This window comes from Sinohyriopsis cumingii, chromosome 11 (assembly GCF_028554795.1).
Source record: "Sinohyriopsis cumingii isolate HCF-2022 chromosome 11, ASM2855479v2, whole genome shotgun sequence".
In the NCBI taxonomy this organism is placed as follows: Eukaryota; Metazoa; Mollusca; class Bivalvia; order Unionida; family Unionidae; genus Sinohyriopsis; species Sinohyriopsis cumingii.
Window position 1 is genome coordinate 80,058,969 of NC_142971.1, and position 25,366 is coordinate 80,084,334.

At 33.3% G+C, this 25,366-nt stretch overlaps 1 protein-coding gene across 1 annotated transcript; it reads right to left on the reverse strand.

Annotated features, from left to right (window-relative positions):
- Positions 1–1,721: 1,721 nt before the first annotated feature.
- On the reverse strand, positions 1,722–23,692 carry LOC149788821 (uncharacterized). Its single transcript, XM_089975783.1, has 4 exons — positions 23,574–23,692; positions 15,859–15,982; positions 14,953–15,167; positions 1,722–4,844 (listed from the first exon to the last, which is right to left on the reverse strand). The coding sequence occupies exons 1-4, from the start codon at positions 23,626–23,628 to the stop codon at positions 4,729–4,731; spliced, it is 510 nt and encodes a 169-aa protein (XP_089831909.1). The 5' UTR covers positions 23,629–23,692; the 3' UTR covers positions 1,722–4,728.
- Positions 23,693–25,366: the final 1,674 nt, after the last annotated feature.

Genomic DNA, 25,366 nt, shown 5'->3' on the forward strand with positions numbered 1-25,366 from the left:
AAAGGATGTATTCGTTACAGAGGGGAGACGCACAAACTAGCACTACTCATAGACTGGGAATGCTATGAGGCATATGATCTCCATCCGTATGAACAAGCAGCTCAAACGAGAATTTATAAAAGAAGAGACAGAGAAAATGAGGCGGAATAGAATAAGAAAGCCAGAGAAAATGAAAGGGAACAACAATTCTGAACGAAAGGTATGGGGAGTCCAGTCCAGAAACCGCTAGACCAAAAAGGGAAAGGCAACAAAAAGACTACAGCAACATCAATATCAGTCATATAAACCTAAAATTCCGCACACATATCATTGGGAGCTGGAAGCCCATGCTCCCAATTTTTGATTCTCTTTCTATGTCGGATGATTAATTTATTAGAAGCAGATATGTCATAGCCATGTATATCGATTATGTAACCGATCCAGACTAATAACGAAAAGGGACATTTGTGTCTGAAATGTAAATCTTCGCATGTTTTATTTACATTTTGCCTTCTACAGCTACACTTTTAACCACCAACCCCGTTCACCCACCTATCTTGTTTGATAGTATATGTTTCTAAATGTGATATATCCTCTACCTATTTCTCTCATTACACCCAAACTGTGGTAGCATTTGAGTGTGATTCTATGTAAATAATTCATCTCTCCTTACACTTCACTGTTGTAAGGTGCCATTGTGTCAACTCTTTATCATACTCTTCTTTCTGCTTACATCCGCTTTAACATTGCCTGCTTGCCAGTAAGACTAAATAAAGGTTAGTAAGGGTGTGTGTTTGTATGTATTGGACAGTAGTGGTGGGTGGTATTCAATAAATTGTTGAACCGTGCAGGCGTATTAGATAGTAGGTATTGTGTTAGTCAATGAATGTTGTCTGCCGGTCAGAATGTATGCACACTGCTCAATCAACACATGGGTCAGAAGTGTTGGTCGGTATTTATGAGTGTTGTTCAGTCAATGTGGGTTTTTGGTCAGTATATTCCTCAAATGGTGTAAGCTTTTAACATTACATTTTCCTTTGCGATCTATAAGCTTTACAACATGGCAGCCTAACGTTAATTCCCTCGTACTGTAAAGGGCTGCGTAATTTAATTTCGTGTAATATCCTCACTAATCACCAAAATGATTCTTTGGATCGATCATACTCCTTATACTGATGAAAGCAACTGTCGTTTAATGTTAATGTTTCCATATGTCCGACGACTTTCATAAAATCAATTATATTTATCATTCCTACTAATTTCGCGTCATGTCCCTACATGCCGCTTAAACGAATATGCAGATAATATACACTACGTTCCATAATGTTAATTTGGTTGACATTTCACGTGCACTACATTAGATTGTATCGCATTGATTCTCTAGATAGGATATATAAATATTCAGCAACGAACAAAATCCGACAGCCGAGAAACAACCTATCGACAGTTGTATGTCATTCTACCCCACGTAAAGTCTGTGGGGTTGACATTAATCCTTAATCGAACACTGCTTTTTATTTATTTGTTGCTGCAATTATATGTCCTCAACATATCATCTATTTTTATCCTTGACTAGTTAGGATATGACACACAGTATTTTATGACTTTTGTATATTATTAATATCGATGACTTATAATGTTCCTTTTCTGTGATATTGCGACTTATTTGTTTTAAGTTGCAAAATCCTGGACACATCAAAGTATCAAGATTTTTGACTCAGACATAAACTCTATACAATATATATGCAGTTCTCTATCTTTATTTGTGCACTGAACATTAAAGGTTAATTATGCAAATAACCCTGGATACAGAAAAAGACAGATGTATCATAGTAGGTTAGGTCTAAAACCATATTAAACACACGACCCTCCTAGCATTTAAAAGTATACAAAAGAAATCTCAGAAGAGATTAGAAATTAATAAAATTGGAATCAGAAACAACTAACTGTCTAACTGAGACACATTTAAACGGCATGAGCATAGTCGCAAGAATCCATATGATAATATATGTAAATATCTACATATTTTTATATACCACACATATATGCTTCCATTACTTTGCGTTTACCAAAAATGATCTTTCTCCTCCGTGATAAATTTTCATATATTTTGTAACATTTGCTAAAAAGGTAAAAGATTATACAATTTTAATGAAGAATTAATAGTAATAAACGTGGAAAGGAGGAACTGAGATATAACAGAAGAAAACGAACAATGGATTGAGAAAGGAGAGCGAATATGCAGTTTTTCTTCACTGCTTTACTTATTCCTTTGCTTGGAAGTTGGTGGGAGGGGCAGGGATAATTGAAGGGGACGTCATTCTCATCTTGGTGTGCAGAAAGGAGCAAACGAATTTATCATATCCCTTACTCATAACGTCCTCTCAATTATAACTCTTGCGTATAATTTACTATAAAATCTCCATAAGTCAGACACTCATACATGTTCTTTAGTCTTATCCAAACATTATATTCCTTGTTTTGGAAGATCTTACTTAATCGTAATAACGAAGTATGCAACAATTTCAACAACAACACTGTGACAGATAACTCTCGCCTATTCATTAAATTTGGCAAGAGGGTCGACTAGCCTCTGCTGTACATTCAAATGTACTGTTCACCCGAACACTGGGAACCCCATTAATGAATTAAAATATATGGGGTGATATCCAACAGCTCAAGAACGTTTCCAATACCTTTGTCATGGATATTGCGTGATACAGTTACTTGCTTCCGTAACCACTGGTTTTTGTTGTTTTTTTTTATTTTTGTGTGTGCACACAGAATATTGGATTAAAAAGCTGTGGAGATTACAATACTGCCAAGCCTATTGCTAGATGGGTCTAACTACACAACTTGTTCAAATTACATTTATTTGGGTCTATTTATTAGAATCTGTCAAAGATTTGTTCAACCCTTTTAACGTGTCAGACGAAGTAAGTGTTCTTCTCAATGTCGATGGGGTAAGATATTAGGCGTGTCATCATGCAAAACAGTAACCATAAATTTCGTTTGGAACATGGTCCAAAATCACGAGATTCAGTGGTCATCAAATATACATTTAGTTTACGTTTTCCTCTTCGTTTTTCAATTTCTCATAACTTAACCTCCCACGAATCACTAATGGGTCTTGCCGAAACGGTCACTGACTGTGATAAATCTCTTGTTGCCTTTTCAAAATGTAGACCGTTACGTGCAAAAATTTAACTAGGAGTCCCTATACTATCTATATTACTGCATAAAATACGTAAATATCAAAAGTATGGCACAGGGGTTAATGAAAGGAAAATAATTAAGTCAAACGTTGGACCATAGTTAAACTCATTTTCTGATTACAAGAGAAAATGAGAGAAAGATCTTTCGTCTCGAACATTACCATAGCAACGTGTCCTGCAGCAAATAAATTAACATGACACGATATTCCCGTGCAAACGGTGCTGCCCCTTGATACGGTTAACGCAGCTGACAATACTTACGGAAGAATGCACACACAAAACAACAAAGTGATTGTGTTTATCTATATTACAGAGGTGATTGTTGCTTCCATACCTTTTTTAACATTGACAACAGTATGTCGCAGTAATTTCGAAAACAACAACATATTTATTACATGTAAAGGATCTATCAAAGAAGCAACCGAAAATGCGAACCCAAAAAGTCGGGCGACCTACTTTGGGAAGAGGGGCCATATTCAATGATTCATTTTAGAACGTAAGGCTAAAGAAATTGTATTTGTTAGCCAAGCAATGCTGACTCATTACCTATTAAAATGCAGACCCAACCCACGCTTGAATGTAAGCATATTTGTTATGCATGCAGGTGAAGCGAACACAATATACGCGTTGCCATTGAAAGGGACCACCTCCACACCATCAAGGCCCCATTGCACAATATGGGCTTTGTGACAGTGTTAATTTTACCTGCGGTAACGCTGATGTATTAACCTGAGGCTTGCAAAAATGATTTAATGCAATCAAGCTGTTTGACGTTGAATATACTGCAATCTAGACTGCATACAGAACGGGAATATTCCTTGACAGCCATGTTGCATGAAATGTGAAAGTCACGAGCTATTTCGTCTTTGAGACCGATATACCTGGCGTATTTGAAATAAGGTCAGATTTAGAGACAGCGTTTTTAGCTTGCATCTGGTACATTAAAGACAATGAGCAAAGAAATTTAAAACACAATAATATTGTGAAATAAAATTCAAATAATTATCATTACATTTAGATTTAGTAAATGATATGGTAGGATATCTTAAAGACTCATTTGGATGTGTGTGGTATTAACATCAAGTGAGAATAAGTTATACAGAATTTAGCCAATATATACACAAATAAGACATACCGTTCAAATGTTAAATACATTGTGAATAACAATCATATATGATTGATATGATATTAGATTAATCTCCTACCCTAGAAATATATCATACCTGCAAATATCAAATACAATCGATTCATTTTGAAAACTTTCATTGAGCCAAACTAATTTTGTATTCTCTGTCTTGCTCTGTATTTCTGTATGTCTGTCTCTCTATGTCTCTGTCTCTCTCTGTCTCCCTCTCTGTCTCTCTCTCTTTCTCTCTCTCTCTCTCTCTCTTGCGTGCGAAACCGCGCATTGTGAGTCTATTGTAACAAATTTCTTATTTCCGAACGTCTTAACATGATTGATCAAAATTGCCAATGAAAACGTTGGCCTCTAACATGTCGCTGTTGGTGGTGGTGGATTGGCAGAATCGGCACATTACTGAGCCATATTATTATGCTGGCCATAAAGAGGTGGGGGACCACCACTGGGATAACCATATCCGACTGCTCCCTGCTGGACAGGGATGGTTGACTGTTGTGTTGTGGTATTCACTGAAATGATTGAAAAGAACATGTTTGGCTTTATTACAATATTATCGTAATGTTAGAATAGAAAATAACACACACACACACACACACACACACACACACACACATTAATTCACTGGTCACACAATCAGCCTATACATCAAATGACTGAAGAATAACTAAAGTATGTATTCAATTTAATATGATTAATCCTAATTATGAGCTTGAAGGTGAATGCAACCCCCCTACACAAACACACACACACACACGCGTATACATACATACATACATACATGCATACATACATACATACATACATACATACATACATACATACATACATACATACATACATACTTACATACAGACATGTATGTATGAATGGATGTTCCAAATTAGAATTTCATCAACTTTTATTATGACCGAATTTAAGCTGAAATTTTAAGCTTTCAACACCCACGCACACACAAGCAAGGTCCATGGAAAGTCTGTCATATTCAAAAAAATCTTGCTAGCATTCCTTTCGGCACGGGTAAGCTGAATGAGATCAGGCCACCTATTTAATTTACAGTGGGAATGTCTGGTATTTACATAGAGTTTTGACAAGCAGATGACACCGTACACTATGCATGCGTTGCATAGAGGAGTGGCTATAAATTTGACATTTTCCAGTGAAAGGATGTTTTAGAGATAAGAGGCTCTAAGTTATTTAAAATCAATAAATTCTCTTTCGAAGCTGTCTCTGTACAGCAGACTAATTTTTTTTACTACAAAAGCAAATATGGTTTTTTATGACACTGTTGCTATTTAAATTTTCACTCGCAACCGATGACACAATGAATGGTCAATAGTCGTAAATGTTGAAATGGTCACTTTAACATAAGGTTTAAAAAGTAGGCTTACACCTCGCATTGTATTCATGTAAACACTAACACATTGCATTTCAACAGTGACAACTAATATTTCATGATGACATTACTCAGTTAAAAACACTAGCAGACATACCGGTTTGAATATTTCACTATTTTCTTTGAAATTTAGATGCCTTAGTACCGCAAAGAAAATTATTGTCCATGTGAATATGGTTCTCCCTCCAAGCGGTACCATCAATCAAAGAAGAATAAACAACAATACGTAATAAGTTTATACTATAATTTAAAATGCTTTTAAATAACACAATATTGTTTCCCCTGCACAAGCCTATTTAGTATGTAGCATCGTCATTGTTTAACAGTGACAAACCCTTGTGATGACCGGGGCCAATTATTATTGCTTTGCTCTCAGAACTCCTTCAGATGAATATAAAGCGGTATAATGCAGCAAAGCGTGTATTTTTTATATATTCTGAGCATGTTACCAGGAAGCATAATATTAGTAGCAAAAAGACCCTGGCTGCAACAATTTGTTAAATAACTAATCAAACGGTTGAGTAAAATGACCTTTTTAAACCTCAGATCTTCCTGGTCTCGATGAAATTGTTTTGAATGCTAAATGACGTAATATATCTCTCCCTCGTAATCAGATGCACTATTATATGATGAAAATACTACAACATTTCTAGGATGCATTATTGGATGGTAGGTCAAGATAACTTTGCTTTGAAAATTCGACATATTGATTAATATATAAACTTTGTCCTTTCTCTTCATTAGCACATTATATAGTTTGTACAACATGTACCGGACACTGGCGCATAATAAGGCAAGAAATAACTTGGTTTTGCCCTAGAACGATTTGACTATCTTTCATTGTTTGTTTTCCAGGTAAGCGACTGTGCTAACATGTGTCTTGTCGAAAATTTATTGATGTTGTTGTTGTTGTTGTGGGGTTTAACGTCATTTTTCAGCACTCGATAGGCTATACATGTCGGCCAGTATTATTGGTTTAACGTCATTTTTCAGCACTCGATAGGCTATACATGTCGGCCAGTATTATTGGTAGAGGGAGAACCTGAGTAAACCCCGGAATGAAGCACCGACCAACGACAAGCTACTGGCAAACTTACTCACATAACCATATTGGCCGAATCGGAGACTCGAAACTAGGCAGACAGAGGTGAGATGACAGTGGTCTGTAACGGAGAGCGCTTTAAGCAACTTGGCCACTCAGAGCCCCAAGATTACTTGCGACCAAAGACATTAAATCACTATATGCATGGGTATTTTACACTGCCTTTTACCCACTCGCCTATGTATTTAAGGTAGATTCTATTTCTAACTGACACTGGTCGTTTTGGATCTTGTCAAGGAGAGAACGTTCTCCATTGTATTCTCCAGCCATAGGGGTAAGTGTTAAATTCATATTTTATTTGATATGTGAAGCTTATTCAGGTTTTAACGCTGTATCTTGTAATGATGCATTTACTACTACTTAGATCTGAGACTTTGTGAACTTTGAATTACAAGTTACTATTATAGTTTAATTCATTAGCATATATTTAAAGATTTTTTCAGAACCTATTATTATGTCCAGTTTGGTTTTATTGTAGCTGTTCACGGCTGTTTTGGTCTGTGCATATCTGTCTGAAGTTGTTCACGGCTGTTTAGAGCTGACTGAAGAAGTGTAAGGCTGACGGTAGCTGTGTAGAGCTGACTGTATGTAGATGTTTGGTGCTGTGTGCTGTCTATACGTATGTGTATATGTGTGACTGTACTCACTGTGCTGAATATTGGAGATTATGTGAAATCTCAATTACTTTGCATAATACTGGATATTATGTGTATCTCACTTATATTACATATTATATGATAATTATACAAACCGCACTTACATTGCATAATATAGATGATGTGAAGTCTCCCTTATATTGCACAATATAGGAGACTATGTGAATCTCACTTCAATTGCATAATATAGGAGATTATGTGAATTACACGAGTATTGCATAATATAGTAGTTTATGTGAAATCACCTACAGTGCTAATATTGACGATTATCTGAAATCTCAATTACATTGCGTAATAAAAATGATTATGTGAACCTCAATTGCATTGTATTCCAGGAAATTATCTGAATCTCACTTACATTGTACAATATAGGAGATTACGGGAATCTCAATTTGCATTGCATAACATAGGAGTTTATGTGAAGTCACTTACAGTGCTTAAATATTGGAAAATATGTGAACTCTCACTTACATTGCATAATAGAGTAAATTATGTGTATCTCACTTACATTGTGTTCCAGAAGATTATGTGAAATTTCACTTGCATTGCAAAATATAAGAGATTATGAGAGTCTCACTTACATTGCATACTATAGGAGATTATGTGAATCTCACTTATATTGCATAATGTAGGAGATTATGTGAAATTTCACTTACATTGCAAAAAACAGGAGATTATGAGAACTTCACCTACATTTTATTCCAGGAGAGTATGTGAATATCACTTCATTGTTTTCCAGAAGATTATGTAAATCTCACTTACATTGCATAACATAGGAGATTATGTGAATCTCACTTACATTGCATAATATAAGAGATTATGTGAATCTCACTTACATTGCATAGTATAGGAGATTATGTGAATCTCACTTATATTGCATAATATAAGAGATTATGTGAATCTCACTTACATTGCATAGTATAGGAGATTATGTGAATCTCACTTATATTGCATAATATAAGAGATTATGTGAATCTCACTTACATTGCATACTTTAGGGGATTATGTGAATCTCACATTCTGTAATATAGGAGATTATGTGAAATCTTACTTACATTGAATAATATATGAATTTTAGTGAAATCACTTACATTGTATTACAGGAGATTATGTGAAGTCACTTACATTGCATTATACAGGAGATTATTTGAATCTCACTTGCATTGCATAATATAGGAGATTATGTGAATCATACTAATAGTGCATAATATTTTAAACGTATTTGAATTTCTTGTTATTATTTGAATCTTGATCGTATTCTATGCGCGAGATTATGTGAATATCTCTTACATTGCATAATATTATTTGATGCGTATTTGCAGTCCATGAGGTATTAAATCTCACTTTCTATGCGCAAGATTCACGAATCTTTTTTACGTTTTTTAATTTTTGAATGTTTGTGTTGAGTAATGTGATTAATCGTATGTTGAGGGCGTGAGATAATCATTGTATTTATACACCATATATGTTTTTCGTTATTAATTCATTTCATATATTTTAATCTTTCACACAATTGCGTTAGTTCATTCCATCCGATATATCCACGATTTAAATTATGCTACAGACACCAGCTAACAATACAAATTGATATTAACAACATCTGTATGAAACGAATAAGTGTTGCTCTTCCTTATGCTTTGCTATAAACAAGTCCTTAATGAGTTTCATGTCTACAATATCATCATTAGTCTTATGGTGTAAGTATTATCAGCGTTATATTTACGTTAAATTCAGCTGGTTGGAAATCAAATTATAAGCTTTTAAGTTTCAAACAATTTTATCTTCTATGTCCAGAGGTTCTCCTGGAACATTATTAAGCTATATTTCACTCCGCGACGTTGAATCTATAGGCTATGGCAAGCCTTTCTTCTATAACAACATTGAGCTTTATTATGCTCCGCGACCTGGACTCCATCTGCCTGGAATACTATATTCTACAAAATATTTTAGGTCTGTTACACTTCGCGACGTAGACTCCACTTCTGCATAATAAATATTGTCTTTTTGCGTTCCTTTGATTGCTGACATTGCACCGTAAATTTAATCAATTTCCACAGTGTTTTTACACATGTTAATAAATTATACATTGTAATAAACAAAATTCATTAATTCAACAAATTTTGATCTTTGCTTTCATCGTTCATTGTCTGATGCCACAAGGACGAGTTGAGGCATTACATTTTACTTTATGATAAAGTTGTCAAAATATGTCACACAAATAATCAGAGAGAGAGAGAGATAGTGATACAAAATATATAGATAGATATGTAGGTAGATAAAGAGAGATTGTTCGTGAAGCATAAATATCACAGATACTGCTAAAGCGTACCTAATGGCATTAGTTTATGAACTATAAATCTATATAAATAAAGGTATATTAATTTCACGATTTGTATTTAATTTTACGAATTGAAGCGTAATAAGATACTATACATGGGGTTTTGAATATTTGTCGTGCATAACCAATCATGGATCTTGCTGCTTCTATCAACAAATGCCATTTTTCATTGATATGTTAAAGGCTGCATTTAGGAAGTGTCCGTTTAATGTTTAACAATTGAAGTCAAGAAAAGCATATTATGGGTAAATGTTAATAACCTACAGAACAGTGAAGAATGTGATATATTGTCAAGCTTAAGGTCAAAGAGTATGCATCTTAAGACAAAACTCCATGATACATTGGTTAGACAATGTGAGATCAAGTACGACATGTAAAACATTAAAGCATTGAAGATTAGGTGAATCAGAGGATTGCTGTTAGGTACGAAACATCGTTTCAAGAATACTTATGTAACAGTTTACAAATGACGAAGGCATTCCATGAGCATTTTATTATTGGTGTAAAATTGATTCTGACAAATTAGTTTGTATGCTATCATTCCCATTCTCTTCTTTTGTGACGAAGATAGCTCGCATTTATATGTGTGCGCATGTGTGTGTGTGATTGTGTTTGCGTTTGCACGTGTGCGTTTACTATATTTTACTTACCAGCCCTTCTTCAGCATATATGATTTAAATGTACTGGAAATAAGTGAAATGGTTACCAACGGATTATGGTGAATATTCAGTATTGATGGATAGATAACAAGGCATTGCACGTGACGACCATGGAATCGTTCGGAACGTTCATTGGCTTGATTCCAATAAACTAAAAGGTGATATTAAATGAATAATTGATTGAAGTGCTTTTCTGGTTTATAGGTGCTTAGAACTTATGAAAGTCTAGAAATCATAAATAATACGTAGCCATGCCACGTGCATACGAATAGCCTTATTTCGATAACAGAAGATTTATGAAAAATTTATAAACACCCTACTCGTCCTTTTATATATTGCTAAATGTACTTTTAATACGCAGAGCACGTGATAGTTCTCATAATAGTCAATTGGAATGTCCTCGGATGCCGGTAACATGTATGCTCTTATTCATTTCAATATATCGTTTTAATATAAATAGTTTTATGGGTGTATATGCATACACCGAGAAGAATGATGTGGTCTTAAATAACATTTGTTTGTTTACTGTTTTAAATCTGTAGAACCGCAAACTAAAATCATCATTCTATATTTCTGAGTCCAGTCACTTGTATGTTAATAAACCACAGAGCTCTTAATCCGTTACTGCCGCAAACTATTCTTCTTCAATAAGTATGTCAGCTCTCTAGAGCTATGTGACGTAATGACGAATGCAAACTATCATTCCTTATTGGGTATCATCCTGTGCAACTGCGGGGAAAAATAATTTAATTTATTTTGCATATTTGGTTCTTTGTTATTAGTTTGCGTTGTTAGATTTAATTTACTACTCTGTGCATGTGAGCAAAATGTGACGCAGCAGAGACATTATAACACATTTGCTTTAGGAAGAAATAACATGTAATAACTGCACCTGCATCAGTTGATAATTGAATGGAATATTTATATTGGGTAGAACACAATCATGTGATCAGACCCATTTGCGTTTATTTCTTTATGAACTGTACGGAAAACTACCCATGACTAAAAGAAAAGCCTGGAAAGTCAAAATCTGCCAAGTACATTGGGCCTACAGCAATTTCACTGCAGTTAGTTCCAAATGAATTTAAAACTGTAGGTAAATGGATATACGGATTGGGAGAAAGAGTTTCAAAAACCAACATTATAAGAATTTGATTCACAGTCCTACAATTTAAGACGCCGAACTTGATATTTACGATGTCAGGTGGGAATGAGATTTGCTACACGCCCCTCGTAACCATCAGTCTCGATGTATTGCACTGTTCGAAAATTGTACCCCTATCACTATAACCATTTACCGATAGTCTTAAATTCATTTTGTAAGTAGCCCTTGTAGGTAGCCTAAACTGCTCAACAACACGAAAATAGATTTAAGGACGCCAAACTCGGTTACTCCTTTGTCTACTCAATTACGATTGACAATTCACAATGAACTCACGATACAGGGAAATCGTAGAGTCATTCGTATGTCAAGCAAAACAAAACATCCTTTGCTTTGAATAGTAAGCTTCTACTCAGAAAACATATAGTAATTTAGATAAAGATTTAGACCAAGTTGTGGAATGTTCAAACCCTTAGATCGCCTACCATTGGTGTAATTTGTGGTTTGATATTGACGTATTGCGTTGCATATGGATAATTCCCTGTTTTATAAATAGCTGTGTAGCAAACGGCTCAACAAAAACTCGTACGCGTAAACAGATAATGAAAACTCAGCTTTTGAGGAGAACATGTTATATCAGTAATGAAACGTTTATAATAAGATATATAGATATAGAGATAGATAATATATATATATATATATATATATATATATATATATATATATATATATATATATATATATATATATATATATATATATATATATATATATATATATATAGACTGATATATATTGATTTAAAATAAAATAAACCTACATCTTAATTGAAACATCCTTGGCAAATTTACGAAATATACTGTCAAACTTTGTCAACAATAGAAGTTGGGTGTGAGTAATCTTTAAAGTGCCACTCAAGGCACACACAACTGGATTAGAAAGATGTCACAAGCTGTGTATAACGAGTTTAAGTTATATTTATATTCCCATTTTAGTAACACTAAGAAATGATAACTTCTTGCACATTGTGCAAGGGATATCAAGAGCCATGTCACTAACCTACATTACTGTTGCAACACAGATTAAACTCAAAACAAACAATGGCCCATGACGTTTCATTCATCAAAAGCTTGCGAGAAATGTCAGGTGCTATATTCAACGAACATTATACTACTTTGATGAAATGACGAGAGATAGATATTAAAATGAAAACATGGAACCCATCATATAATTTGATCAAAGAATTGATGAGATTATACACATAGGTTCGTAAAGTAGTGCTATGATATGCATACAAATATATGCAAGCGGATAAAGCATTGGCAGTAGAGCGAGGAGTTTGGATTGTGTACTCATTGTGGGAGTCACAGGCTACCATCGATTTTCTAAGCTACGATTACACAAACATTGAAATTCTGAGTCATTGGTAGTTTTTAAGGAATCACCGTTGCTTTTCGGAATCTATTACTTTATCGGACTTTGAATAACTTTAATATTTTCAATCACGATTAGTAGGCAATCAATTTTCATCTGTATATGATATACTCTGACGCTGACTATCTGTGGAGAAGCAAATACTATTTTAAGAGCTATCATTTGCTTGTCGTAAGTATGAGATCGTCAATTGAACCATGTTTAAATTATGCATTGTGATTTATATCGTGGGAAATTACTTGCAAGAAAACAACATCATAAGAAATATGGCCATTCACTTGCAGCAAATGCTTTGTTGTAAAAAAGAACAGCACCACCCAACGCATAATATATAAGAACAATAGTCCAGACTTATTTGGTTATATGCTACTTCTCTGAAGATGATCGCACACGACAAATAAATGAGAAATGAAATAGCATATATTTACATGACTGGAATCAAACCGATTCCATATAATCATATACAGTAGAATAATATCGGAAAGCAACAAGGATATCAAATACAATTTTAGAAGAAATGTCTGCAAAATGATATTCTTGCAAAGGGTTTGATCCACAAGTATAAAGCAGATTATTAAATTATGTAGTCCATAAGATTTTCCGTATTTAAAAGAAAACAGTAAATACTGTACGCACTGTAAACACAATGCAACTAACGTAACTGAGGGCATACACACTGCACCCCTAAAAATAACGAAATAAATACGTGGGTTTATATTTTATTTAAAAAATTGAATAAATTGATTTGACAGAATCAGATGAAACATCTTTGCTGTTTTTCCGAATATAAATAAATATGTCTTTGACTTTGATTTGAAACGGAAAAGCTTTGAAACTCAAACTCTGCCAAGAACATTGGGGCTATATCACTTTCTATGCAGCTCGTTACCAATGAATCTAAAATGAATATAGCTATTGGGAGAAGGGGTCAAAGACTAACATTTGATCTACTGGATTCATAGTCCTACAATGTAAGACACCCAGTCTGGCAGGTACGATGCGCTAGGGGTTGGCTAATATGCTACGCCCCCACTGTCTCTGTCAGTGTCGATGTCTTGCATTCTTTGACCATTTGATCCCCATCACTGTAACCATTTACCGATTGTCTAAATTTCATTTATAAATAGTCCCCGTGGGTAACCTAAACTGTAAATCATCACGAAAAAAGATTTAAAGACGACACCATTGGTTACCCATGTTTCTGGGGAAAACATGTCAATGAAGTCACAACTTAAACATGATTTCATGAACTCCAAGCGTCGTTAGAAGGTCAAACCAAGGACTATATTATTTGTTTATAATATCACTAGTCCGGTTTTATCACATAATCCAATTTAAATAAAAGATTAAGACCGTGCTGCGGAATGTTTAAAACCCTAGATTGCCTACCAAGTTAGAATATGTTTGTTTGATATTGGCGTATTTATTATGATGTAGTTTAGAGAATCCCCTGTTATATAAATAGCAACGTACAGACGCCTTTATAAGAATTCATTCGCTTAAGCAGGCTCTAAAACTAATAGGAAATATTTTTCTAAATAACAATACAAAATCAATAAATATATAAATGCTTGCAATCATAAGAGTTAAAAGTTATTTTGTATGAGTTTATCTTAATATAAATATCTCAGTGGCCAACTCAGACAGCATTCATAACACCCTTCTTGCGTTATTTTTTATGCGATTGGCTATTGACTGTTCATACCATCATAAACACAGAGAAAACAAAATTAAACTCTTATTTGATTTCACATAGACCGCGGCTTTTATTATACTGTTATTTCATTTCAGTACAGTATAGGATTGTTTTAACTGCTATTTGATTTACACACAGTTCAGTCTGATACTGTTTGATTTCATACAACGAATTATTGGTTGTTTTCTATGCATTTTATGTTTCTCACTTTATTCGCCTAATTATTCGATTACTTACCAACAACAGCTTGCATGTTAGTGTTTGCCGGTTGCACAACGGTTCCAGTGCGTCTGCTTGAATTGTTTGCGGCAGCACAGCAGCATACGATCAGACCAATCAGGATAGCGAGCCCAGCCAGACCCCCAATCACAGACCCAACAATGACACCGACATCAATATCAACTGGAACTTTTGAACTGTAACTGCTGTAACTGTTGTAACTGTAACTGTAACTGTGGAATGAAACGACGTACTAATATAGATTAAATTTACACTTAGTTAAAAGTCCCAACTACCTAGCTCTCGTCTGCAAGGTTTAGCTCCCCCGATCCCTCTTGTTGCCTAAGCTATTCCCTTAAAATAGGCGTAGTTTTCTCGATGGTTATTTTTGAATTTGGAAAAGGTGTCAATATTTATAATGTTTTCTGTCTATAGCCTATAATGCCTTATTAGCTAGAAACAAAGATAGTTTTGTATTCTGTATACAATACAAAAGACGAATTTTAAATTTGCTATCGACTTTAATATCTACAAGACAAAATAAAATCTCCTGATACCTAATTCATTGACTAAAAATTGTCATGCCAGTGTTACACTTATCCAGCTACAAGCCAAATCACCACCGAAACCGATGATAAATTAAACGTGCTAATATATGTATGTATGTATGCGTGTATGTATGTATGTATGTATGTATGTATGTATGTATGTATGTATGTATGTATGTATGCATTCATGTATGTATGTATATGTGTATGTATATATATGTGTGCGTGCATGCGTGTGTATGTATGTATTTATGCATGTATGTATGGATTTAGGCATGTATGTAGGCATGCCCTCACGCATGCATGTACATATATATATATATATATATATATATATATATATATATATATATATATATATATATATATTACTTACGAGCAACAAATATCACTTGAATCGCTGTATTTAGTGCCACAACAGCCGTAATCACAGTATCTTGTTGAGTAGTAAGATGATGGGTAGTCGTACTGACAGTACTGGCCAGCTTTCACCTGCATGGCTAAAATAAATATATTTACATCGTATCTATATCTCTCTCTGTTTCTATCCATCTAGGTCTCTAGTTTGTATCTATCTATATATCTATCTATCTATCTATCTATCTATCTATCTATCTATCTATCACACTCTCTTTATATATATATATATATATATATATATATATATATATATATATATATATATATATATATATATATATATATATATATATATATATATATATATATTTGTTGTTGTTGTTGTTTTGTTGTTGTTTAGGGTCCAACGCTCTTTTACAGCACACGATAGGTTATACATGGTGGCCAGTATTAATGGTGGAGGAAGAACCCGGGAAAACACCCGGAAAGAGTCACCAACCCACGAGAAGCTACTGGCGAGCTTTCTCAGATAACCACGATGGCCGAATCTGAGACTCCAACCCACGAAGACAGAAGTGAGATATCAGTGATCCATAACGGAGAACACTTTAGACCACTCCGGGCCCCTATATATATATATCTATATATATATATATATATATATATATATATATATATATATATATATATATATATATATATATATGTGTGTGTGTGTGTGTGTGTGTGTATGCTAGATATAGCACCCAGATTGTGAAGATTGAAGATATAGCTGTAGTTGTGCAAAAAGTAATATCAAGATCTGTCCTCATGAAAAGAGGTATGAACTTTTGAAGACGTTGCTGGAGAAGTTATGATTATTCCTCCACTCACATCACTTTTTTCTAAGTAGTTCTTCCGCTCAGCAGGACTTTGGTACAAACAAACCATTTCAGTCTAATATGAGCTATTGCAAATCTCAATGATGCACAGCCTTTAGACATCAAATTTCATACGAGACTGCTCAGAAATGTTTATTTCTTTCTACGAATTCCGTGCGTTTAATGCACCTGATTACATTTCGTCTAGATAGGTATGTATCCTACGTCAATGATTGTATCGACTGACACCTTGTAAGGACATTTAGAGATAATAATGATTTTTTTGTATAGGCTCATTGATACACATTTTACAAACAATTTATAAAACAGAGACTTCCATCATGTGTCTGTTACATTTCTAGCAGATATTGCGAGCTATGGAACATATAAACCTATAACGTCTTTTGATATGTTAATGATCATTTTTCATTATTACAAATATGAATCGTTCAAAATATACGTTGATGGGGGTGATGTTGCGGTTTCTATAGTAAAAGACGAAATTAGTGTTCATCGTCTCTGTGCTATTTCGCAAAAGAAAAACACAATAACCACCAGAGAAATTATTCCACAATGGAGGACTAATGTTAGGCTTTGATATTAGTAATGCAACACTTTGAAGTATATATTAGTTCAACTCCTCCTCCTAGTATTATATTTAATGATCACAACCCTCTTATTTTCAATGGTAATATGGAAATCAAAACTCAAAGATTATTAGGGTCGAGGTGCACGTTGGATAAATACAATATTGACATCAGGAACTTAAATTGAAAATATAAATAACTGGAATTACAGATGCACTTTCTAGTCAAGAATTTATTATGCATATTTTCTGTTTCTTAAGACTTCACATTCTGTATATGATGTTAATCATATTAATGTTTGACTAATATTTGAAAGCAGCCTTTCGTGCATACGATTTCTGTTGCAGGGAAAGGTGCTATGTGCTTTTAATTTGTATTGTTGGTTAGCTTTTTCACCATCATTATTTGTTATGCTAAATTTAATGAATTATTTGGCTTTCTCCAATATCAAGTTTAATTTGTTCCTGACAACCGACTCTGATACTAGTTTTATTATAAAGTAAAGTAGAAATAATTGTTATTATTTTATATGGGTGATTCAAATATTTGGATCATAATCAATGGAAATAAACATATTGATCTGTTTTCTGGGTCTAGGATATTGTAATTCACCCATAAAATAACTAGCATATGAAAGTAATACCAAGTAATTTAGTATTCTATTAGTAAATGGTTTTATCATCTTGAAAATATAAATTGTTATAGAATGAAAAAAAAAATTCAATTAACTTAAAGACGTAAATATAATTATTAGGGTCTGGGTTATGGTTATTGAAACACCCAGAGCGACATAAATATAACCATCTAACTGATGTCTACTGCATTTTCTTTACAATATTAGCAACACATTTTATATTGTTGAGAATGTTATAGAGTATAAAATTGCATTACGTCATGGTATGTTTCATCAATAGCTAAATGGGTCAGGTTTGTTTTTCTTTAATCTTGTTTACTTGAGACATTCGTGCATTTAACATCATTAGAAGAATCATATATATTGTTGTGTTCTGTATTTGTATTTTTAGGTGGAGTCATATATTTAGAATATTAATGAGTTAAAATGAGAAACGTTCTTACATATTATTCTTGGCCAAAATCGTTCACATAACATCATCGTAAATTCAGTAAAAGTTTTGCAGGATTATATAATTGTGATTCATCAATATTATATTGGCACGACTTCCTCTCGCAAACCAATCCACGCACATCCACGCAATCAGCGCTGGATCCTATTTCGAGTATATCTTTTACATCTAATTATACCAAACTCATGGCACGCAAATGACTTAGAGATACAGAACAAACAGCTCGATTAAAATGCTTGTAGGCAACCATGTGAAAGTAAATTAAACGAATTAAATGGAATGTTAGACTTAACACTTGGTTGCAATTATCATGTCATACAAATTCCAGATTGTGAAAAGAGCAAGGTGGACCCAGTGCGAGTAATACATGCTCCAATTCTGAACTGGCACAAAGATAATTGAAAAACTACTAGTAGAGTCATCAACATGGAGTATAACATATTTTAGCATAATGGAGCAGCTAAAAATTAAGCTAGTGTAATATAATCCGGCATATATTGAATATGTCAAAGAATATAATGAAATTTAATATTTCCAGGCAAAGGTCGTGCATCTTCATGTTAGTAATTTCTTGACCGATTTAAATACAAATAAAATTTGCTTGTATAGGGCGTGTATTTACCTTATCTCACAATTGGTCTGTTTAAAATCCGGAGCGATATGGATTATATTCACTTCACCCAATATATTACAAACCTCTAACACATAAGTGCTGTAATATTATATCGATGAAATCCATATCAATACAGTAACACAAGTAACTTCTAGGTTTCAGAAGAAAAAAAAACAATTGAAGAAATAGAAAATGACGACGGTATATCTTGGCTGCACGAGAGCTGACTGATTGTCAGCAAATACTTTAAGTACAATATAGTCAGAAGTGGGACGGCGAGCGCTGAAATTATGTTACCAATTTGTCACTATTGTATGCCATTGTATGTAATTATTTACCAGAAACCTAATATAAAGGTAATGAACAGTTATACTATCAGTTCACCCATTACATAAATAAGAAAAGTTTCAAATCATAATATATCAATAAAATGCTGAAAGATGCTCAGAGTTATTTGAAATGACGGCACTGATTTATACTGAGATTATCGATGAGTCGCAAGATATTATGCTTTAAACATAAGTCTAAATTAATGTATTTGCTCAAATGAATTGAGTTCTTATGTTGTTATTGTTTACATTATGTTTCCAAGGGCATTTAAAGCTAGCAATCCAGCCATGTTGAATTAAACTTTAATCTTGCTTTATAAAAATAACTATCACAGCTTATTTCAACATACGTGCAAAATGATGATATTCATGATCTCTTAATAACATGCTAGTTGTGAAAGATGACTGCGAGTATTGGATAAATCATATTATATTTTTCATTCATATATTTTCACATGTGAAAGTATAATATTTTATAAGCGATTGTTAATTTTGTGTTCGTAGAAAAGTTGTAGCAGTAATACCCAAAACGAATACTTTGTGAACTAGAACAAGTAAACAGACATTGCCTTTACTTTCAGCAAAGGAACTAAATCTTTCAAATAAACAAATATTACCAGACTCTTTATCGTCTCTCTGATGTAAGTTCCCCTTACTTCAATCGACGACAAAGATGTCGCAGCCGCCAAAAGAATTGCTAGATCGAACTAGCATTGTTTTCAGATATGGTGAAATAGTTTACAAAATATTACGATATATGTTTTGCAGATTAGACCATCACAATCCTACCGCTATCTTGAATCACTTATATGTACGTGGTCAGCCCACGGGAGAAGATGAATTTTTGAAAAGGGTCTAGGGTTCAACGTCTTTGGCCAAACAGGAAGTTTAATCTTGGAAAAATTATATTCTGAAGCAAGTTGGTATAACATAAAATAAGAGTTTTTTGTCTTAATTAAATACAGGATATATTTCATCTTATGGATTCACAAAAGATATAATTTAATACATGGCTTATATATACGGTATTAACATAGAAAAAGAAAATGACGCAGTAATACAGAATACATGAAACAAAAGCCTAGTGGGAAAATATAGCGCTTACACAGGACACTCAAATAGCTAAAGAGTTGATCATATAAATATCGTAAACAAAACTAATGTTATTCAATAAACTAACATGATTGTCTCTTGGAATACTATATATATATATATTGTCGGAGAATAACCCTATACCGTTTTTGATTATCATAGAATATTTTTCTTCTTCGCCCAACTATGTGACATATTTCATTGGCGCACATGCCTAATTAATACGTATTGCTCAAATATATATCATTTTAATCAAGATGCAATGAGCCGTGAGGGAGAGAGAGAAAGAGAGAGAGAGAGCGAGAGAGAATAGTATTTTCTACTATTTTCAATTAACTACCTTGTAGTAAGATAATTATTTGCAAAATAGCGCATGAAAGTATCTTTCTTGTCAGGGCTGTATTGAAGCCCACCATACTTATTCGTTTCTTTTCCAAGTTATACAATGACTAACGTGAAGAATACACGGGGTATTTCAAGTAATCCCAAATATTAAAAAATCAATACATAATCAGCGTGTGCACAGTTTTTATCTCAGGTGACGGTACACAGTTCTACCGTACTTCTTGATTACAATGATTAATATGAAGAATACTCGGGGTATTTCAAATAATCCGAAATATTAAAAAATCAATACATGATCAGCGTGTGCCAATCCTAGACGTTTTTATCTTAGGTGACACTACACAGTTATACCGTATTTGTGAGATAGGTTTAGAATAAGGTGAAGTTGTCTGCATTGGCAACATGCACATTGAATGGAATGTTGCCATACCCTTATGCTAGTTTCATGTAATATAATTTATATTTCTTTGCGTGTGGTCATTATGAAAACTATACACTATTTAAAGCAGAAAGTTTTTTTTTTTTTTAAATGGCCAGTCACTTGTGCTCAACAAATAAACTGTTGTACTCAAAAGTACATCACCTACTACATTGTTTGTAAAATAATGAAATAAATTTGCCCGATGACAAATACTCTGTAAAGTAGAAATTTTACCAAAATATTCTGAAAGGTATAATTATCTAATAAAATTAAAGCTTTTACTTGATCTGGACCTGTTTGCCTGGAGCGAGAAATGTTCCTTTATCTTTCTTTTCTTTATCTTTAATTTCACAGATCAATATACTGGCTATCGACCGGTCATCATTCTAAAATGTCGGCATCTACTTTTAAGGGACTATGACATTATAAATTATTATCCTTCCAGTTATATTTTATTGATTGCAACGGAAAAATAAGTTTGCACTTGAAATATATGCTTAATGACACTGTAATATCTTGTCTACTAAGGATTTAGTTACGATGATTGCACATATAGCTTTGAAGCTACAGTACAAATCTTATGCTTGCATTTTTTATATTTACGTCACCAGGATACGTCACTTATACATGTTCATGTGGACAACAATGTGAAAGTAAATTCAACGAATACAATGGAATGTTAGACTTAAAACTTACTTGCAATTATCATGTCATGTAAATTCTAGATTGTGAAAAGAAAAAGTTGACCAGTGCGAGTAATACATAATCCACTAACCTTATGAACTGTCACAAATAAAATTCAAAACATTCTAGTAGATTGATTAACTTTGAGTTTAACATATCTTAGCAAATTTGAGCAGCTAAGAAATTAAGGAACATAATGTCATCTGGCAAATCTTGAATAGGTCAAATTAAGTTACCAATTGGTCACTATTGTATGCCATTGTATGTAATTATTTACCAAAAACCTAATATAAAGGAAATGAACCGTTATGTTATCAGTTCACCCATTACATACATCAGCAAGGATTCAAATCATAATTTATCATCACATATCATCAATATTATGCTGAAAGGTAATCAGAGTTACATGAAAAGATGGCACCGATCTCTTCTGAGATTTTCGGTGATTAGAAAGTATAAAGTAATGTATTTGCTCAAATTAATTAAGTTATGTTGTTATTGTTTATAGTTGTTTATGTTTCCAGGAACATTTAAAGCGTACGTATCCAACCATGTTGAAAAACAAATCAATCTTGCTATATAAAAAGAAACTATGACAGCCTGTTTCAACATATGTTCACAAATGATGATATTCATGATCTTTAAATAACATGCTAGTTGTCAAAAATGACTGCGATTATTGGAGAAATACTATTCATTTTTTCATTCATATATTTTCACACGTGAAATTATAATATTTTATATGCGACTGTTAATTTTGTGTTCATATAAAAGTTGTAGCTGAATCATCCAAAACGACTACTTTGTGAACTAGAACAAGTAACTAAAAATTGCCTTTACTCTCAGCCAAGGAAATACATCTTTCAAATAAATTAATATTACTCGACGTGTTGCCGTCTCTCGGTAGTAATTTCCTTACTTCAATCGAGACAAAGATGACGCAGCCGGCAAAACCATTGCTAAATCGAACTAACTTTGTTTTCAGTTATGGTCAGATAGTTTACAAAATGGCAAGATATATTTCTTTTACAGATTGGACCATCACAATCCTATCACTATCTTGAATCACTTATATTTACATGGTCAGCCTACGGGAGAATATGACATTTCGAAAAGAGTATCAGGTTCAGCGTCATATGCTAAAAAGGGAATTTAATCTTGAAAAATTATATTCTGAAGCAAGTTGGTATAAATTAAAAAAAGAGTTGTGTATCATAAGTAAATACTAGATATATTTTATCGTATGAATTCAAAAAAGATATAATTTAATACATGGCTTATATATACGGTATTAACTTTCAAAAGAGAAAATGACGCAGTAATAAAGAGCACATGAATCAATAAATTTGTGGGAAAAGATAAAAAGCGCTTAGAATTGACATTCAAATAGAATCAGCACATATGACTACTTAGAGTACAAAAGGTGATCATATACATATCGTAAACAAAACGAATTTAATTCAGGGAACTAATTAACACTATTTTCACTTGTGATAACATATAGTCAAAACACTGCCAGACGATAGCCCTATAACGTCTTTGATTCATTTATGAATACTTTTCTTCGTCTCCCAACCCTACGACATATTCCATTGGTGCACATTGCATAATTAATACGTATTGGACAAATATATGTTATTTTAATAAAAGATGCAATGAGTCAAGAGGGAGAGACAGAGCAAGAATGTTATGTTCTGCTATTTTAAATTAACTACCTTGTAGTAATATAATCATCTGCAAAATAGCGCATGAAATCATCTTTCTTGTCATGGCTGTATTGAAGCCCACAACACTTCTTCGTTTCTTTTCCAAGTTAAACAATGACTAACGTGAAGAATACACGGGGTATTTCAAGTAATCCCAAATATTAAAAAATCAATACATAATCAGCGTGTGCACAGTTTTTATTTCAGGTGACGCTACACAGTTCTACCGTACTTCTTGAGATAGGTTTAGAAATAAGGTGAAGTTGTATTGGCAACATGCACAGTGAAGGGAATGCTGCCATACCTTTATGATAGTTTCATGTAATGTAATTGATATTTCATTGCATGTGGTCATTGTCGAAACTATACACTATCTTAAGCAGAAGGTTTATAAAATGGCCAGTCACATGTGCTCAAAAATCAAGTGATCTACTAAATAGTACATTACCTACCACATATTTTGCAAAAGAGTGAAATAAGTTCAAAAAGGTAGATTTCTCTTATAAAAATACAAGTTTTTACTTGCTCTGTCTAGACCTGTTTGCCTGGTGCGATACATGTTCCTTTACCTTTCTTTTCTTTATCTTTGGTTTCACAGATCAGTATAACGGTTATCAACTGGCTATCATTTCAATCTGTCGGCATCTACTTTTATCGGATTATGACATTATAAAGCATGATCCTTTCACGTATATGTTATTGATTGGAACGGAAAATCTATGTTTGCGCTTGAAATATATACTTAATGATGCTGTAATACCTTGTCTACTAAGGATTTAGTTACGCTGACTACAAATAGAGCTATACATACAAACTTTAAAGCTACAGTACAAAGCTTATGATTGTATTCATTATATTTACATAACCAAGATATGTCATGTGGCTACAACGTTACGTGTGTTACTATCCTTATTAATATTATATATATATGTATATATATACCAAGAAACCGTCCAATATCTATGCCCACAACATTTTAAAATAGTACCATTTATCAATATGGTTAATTAAGTCTGTAAATGATGTTAAAATGCTGTGATTGTTTAAATCGAGTACTGTTTGGAGGAATTTCGAGACAAATTGAATCAACATCATCATTGTTCTATACCTTTAACTCAATAAAATTCTCTTTTATTTCTGGCTGTAAACGAATGTATGAATTTAACAAGAGGCGGCTCCTTTAATAACATTTCATATAACTCTAGTTATATCTCTCTCTACATCCATCTTCTTCTTCCTGGTACAGCGATTTTTTTAAAATACTCAGTTAGCACAGTTCAGGCAGCTTGTTCCTTCGAAGATGTTTGTATTTAGCTCATGTTCCTGTCCCCTTGGGTTTTGTATCTTAAACAGATGGGTTATGAAATTGTTTTTTCCTGTAATCTCTCACAGAATATTCAGAACATACCGTTAAGAAAATAAGTTGATTGCCCCAACGAGTAGCTTTTGGGAAAGTTATGGTATATAGAAAGACATTAATGTCGAGAAAAACTTGGGGTCTAAGGAAACATCACTATTAAGGTGTCATATTGAAACATGATTGGGCACAACAGAAAATATAATGTTACAAAAATACAACAATTTACTGACAAATAATCTTCCTTTACGGAACACCAAAACGTATTCAAAGTCCAAAGTTTGAATAGGATATTATAATACTGATAGGAAATAAATATTTTTGTTGAAACTAGAGATATAAATTCTCTTTTCACTCCTGTCCACACCATTCTTTAATCAGCATAACAACTAGCGTAAGGAAGAAAGATACAAAATGCAGATCTTTGAAAATAAAAGAGCATTAA

Bases quoted from the DNA above. Each gene is read 5' to 3' on its own strand.
- LOC149788821 (XM_089975783.1), bottom strand. From the start codon at position 23,628: ATGACAAGAAAGATGATTTCATGCGCTATTTTGCAGATGATTATATTA. The intron at 15,168-15,858 runs GTAAGTAATATA...TTCATTCCACAG, and splicing joins TCAAGTGATATTTGTTGCTC to TTACAGTTACAGTTACAACA. The intron at 4,845-14,952 runs GTAAGTAATCGA...CAATCATTTCAG, and splicing joins TAACATGCAAGCTGTTGTTG to TGAATACCACAACACAACAG.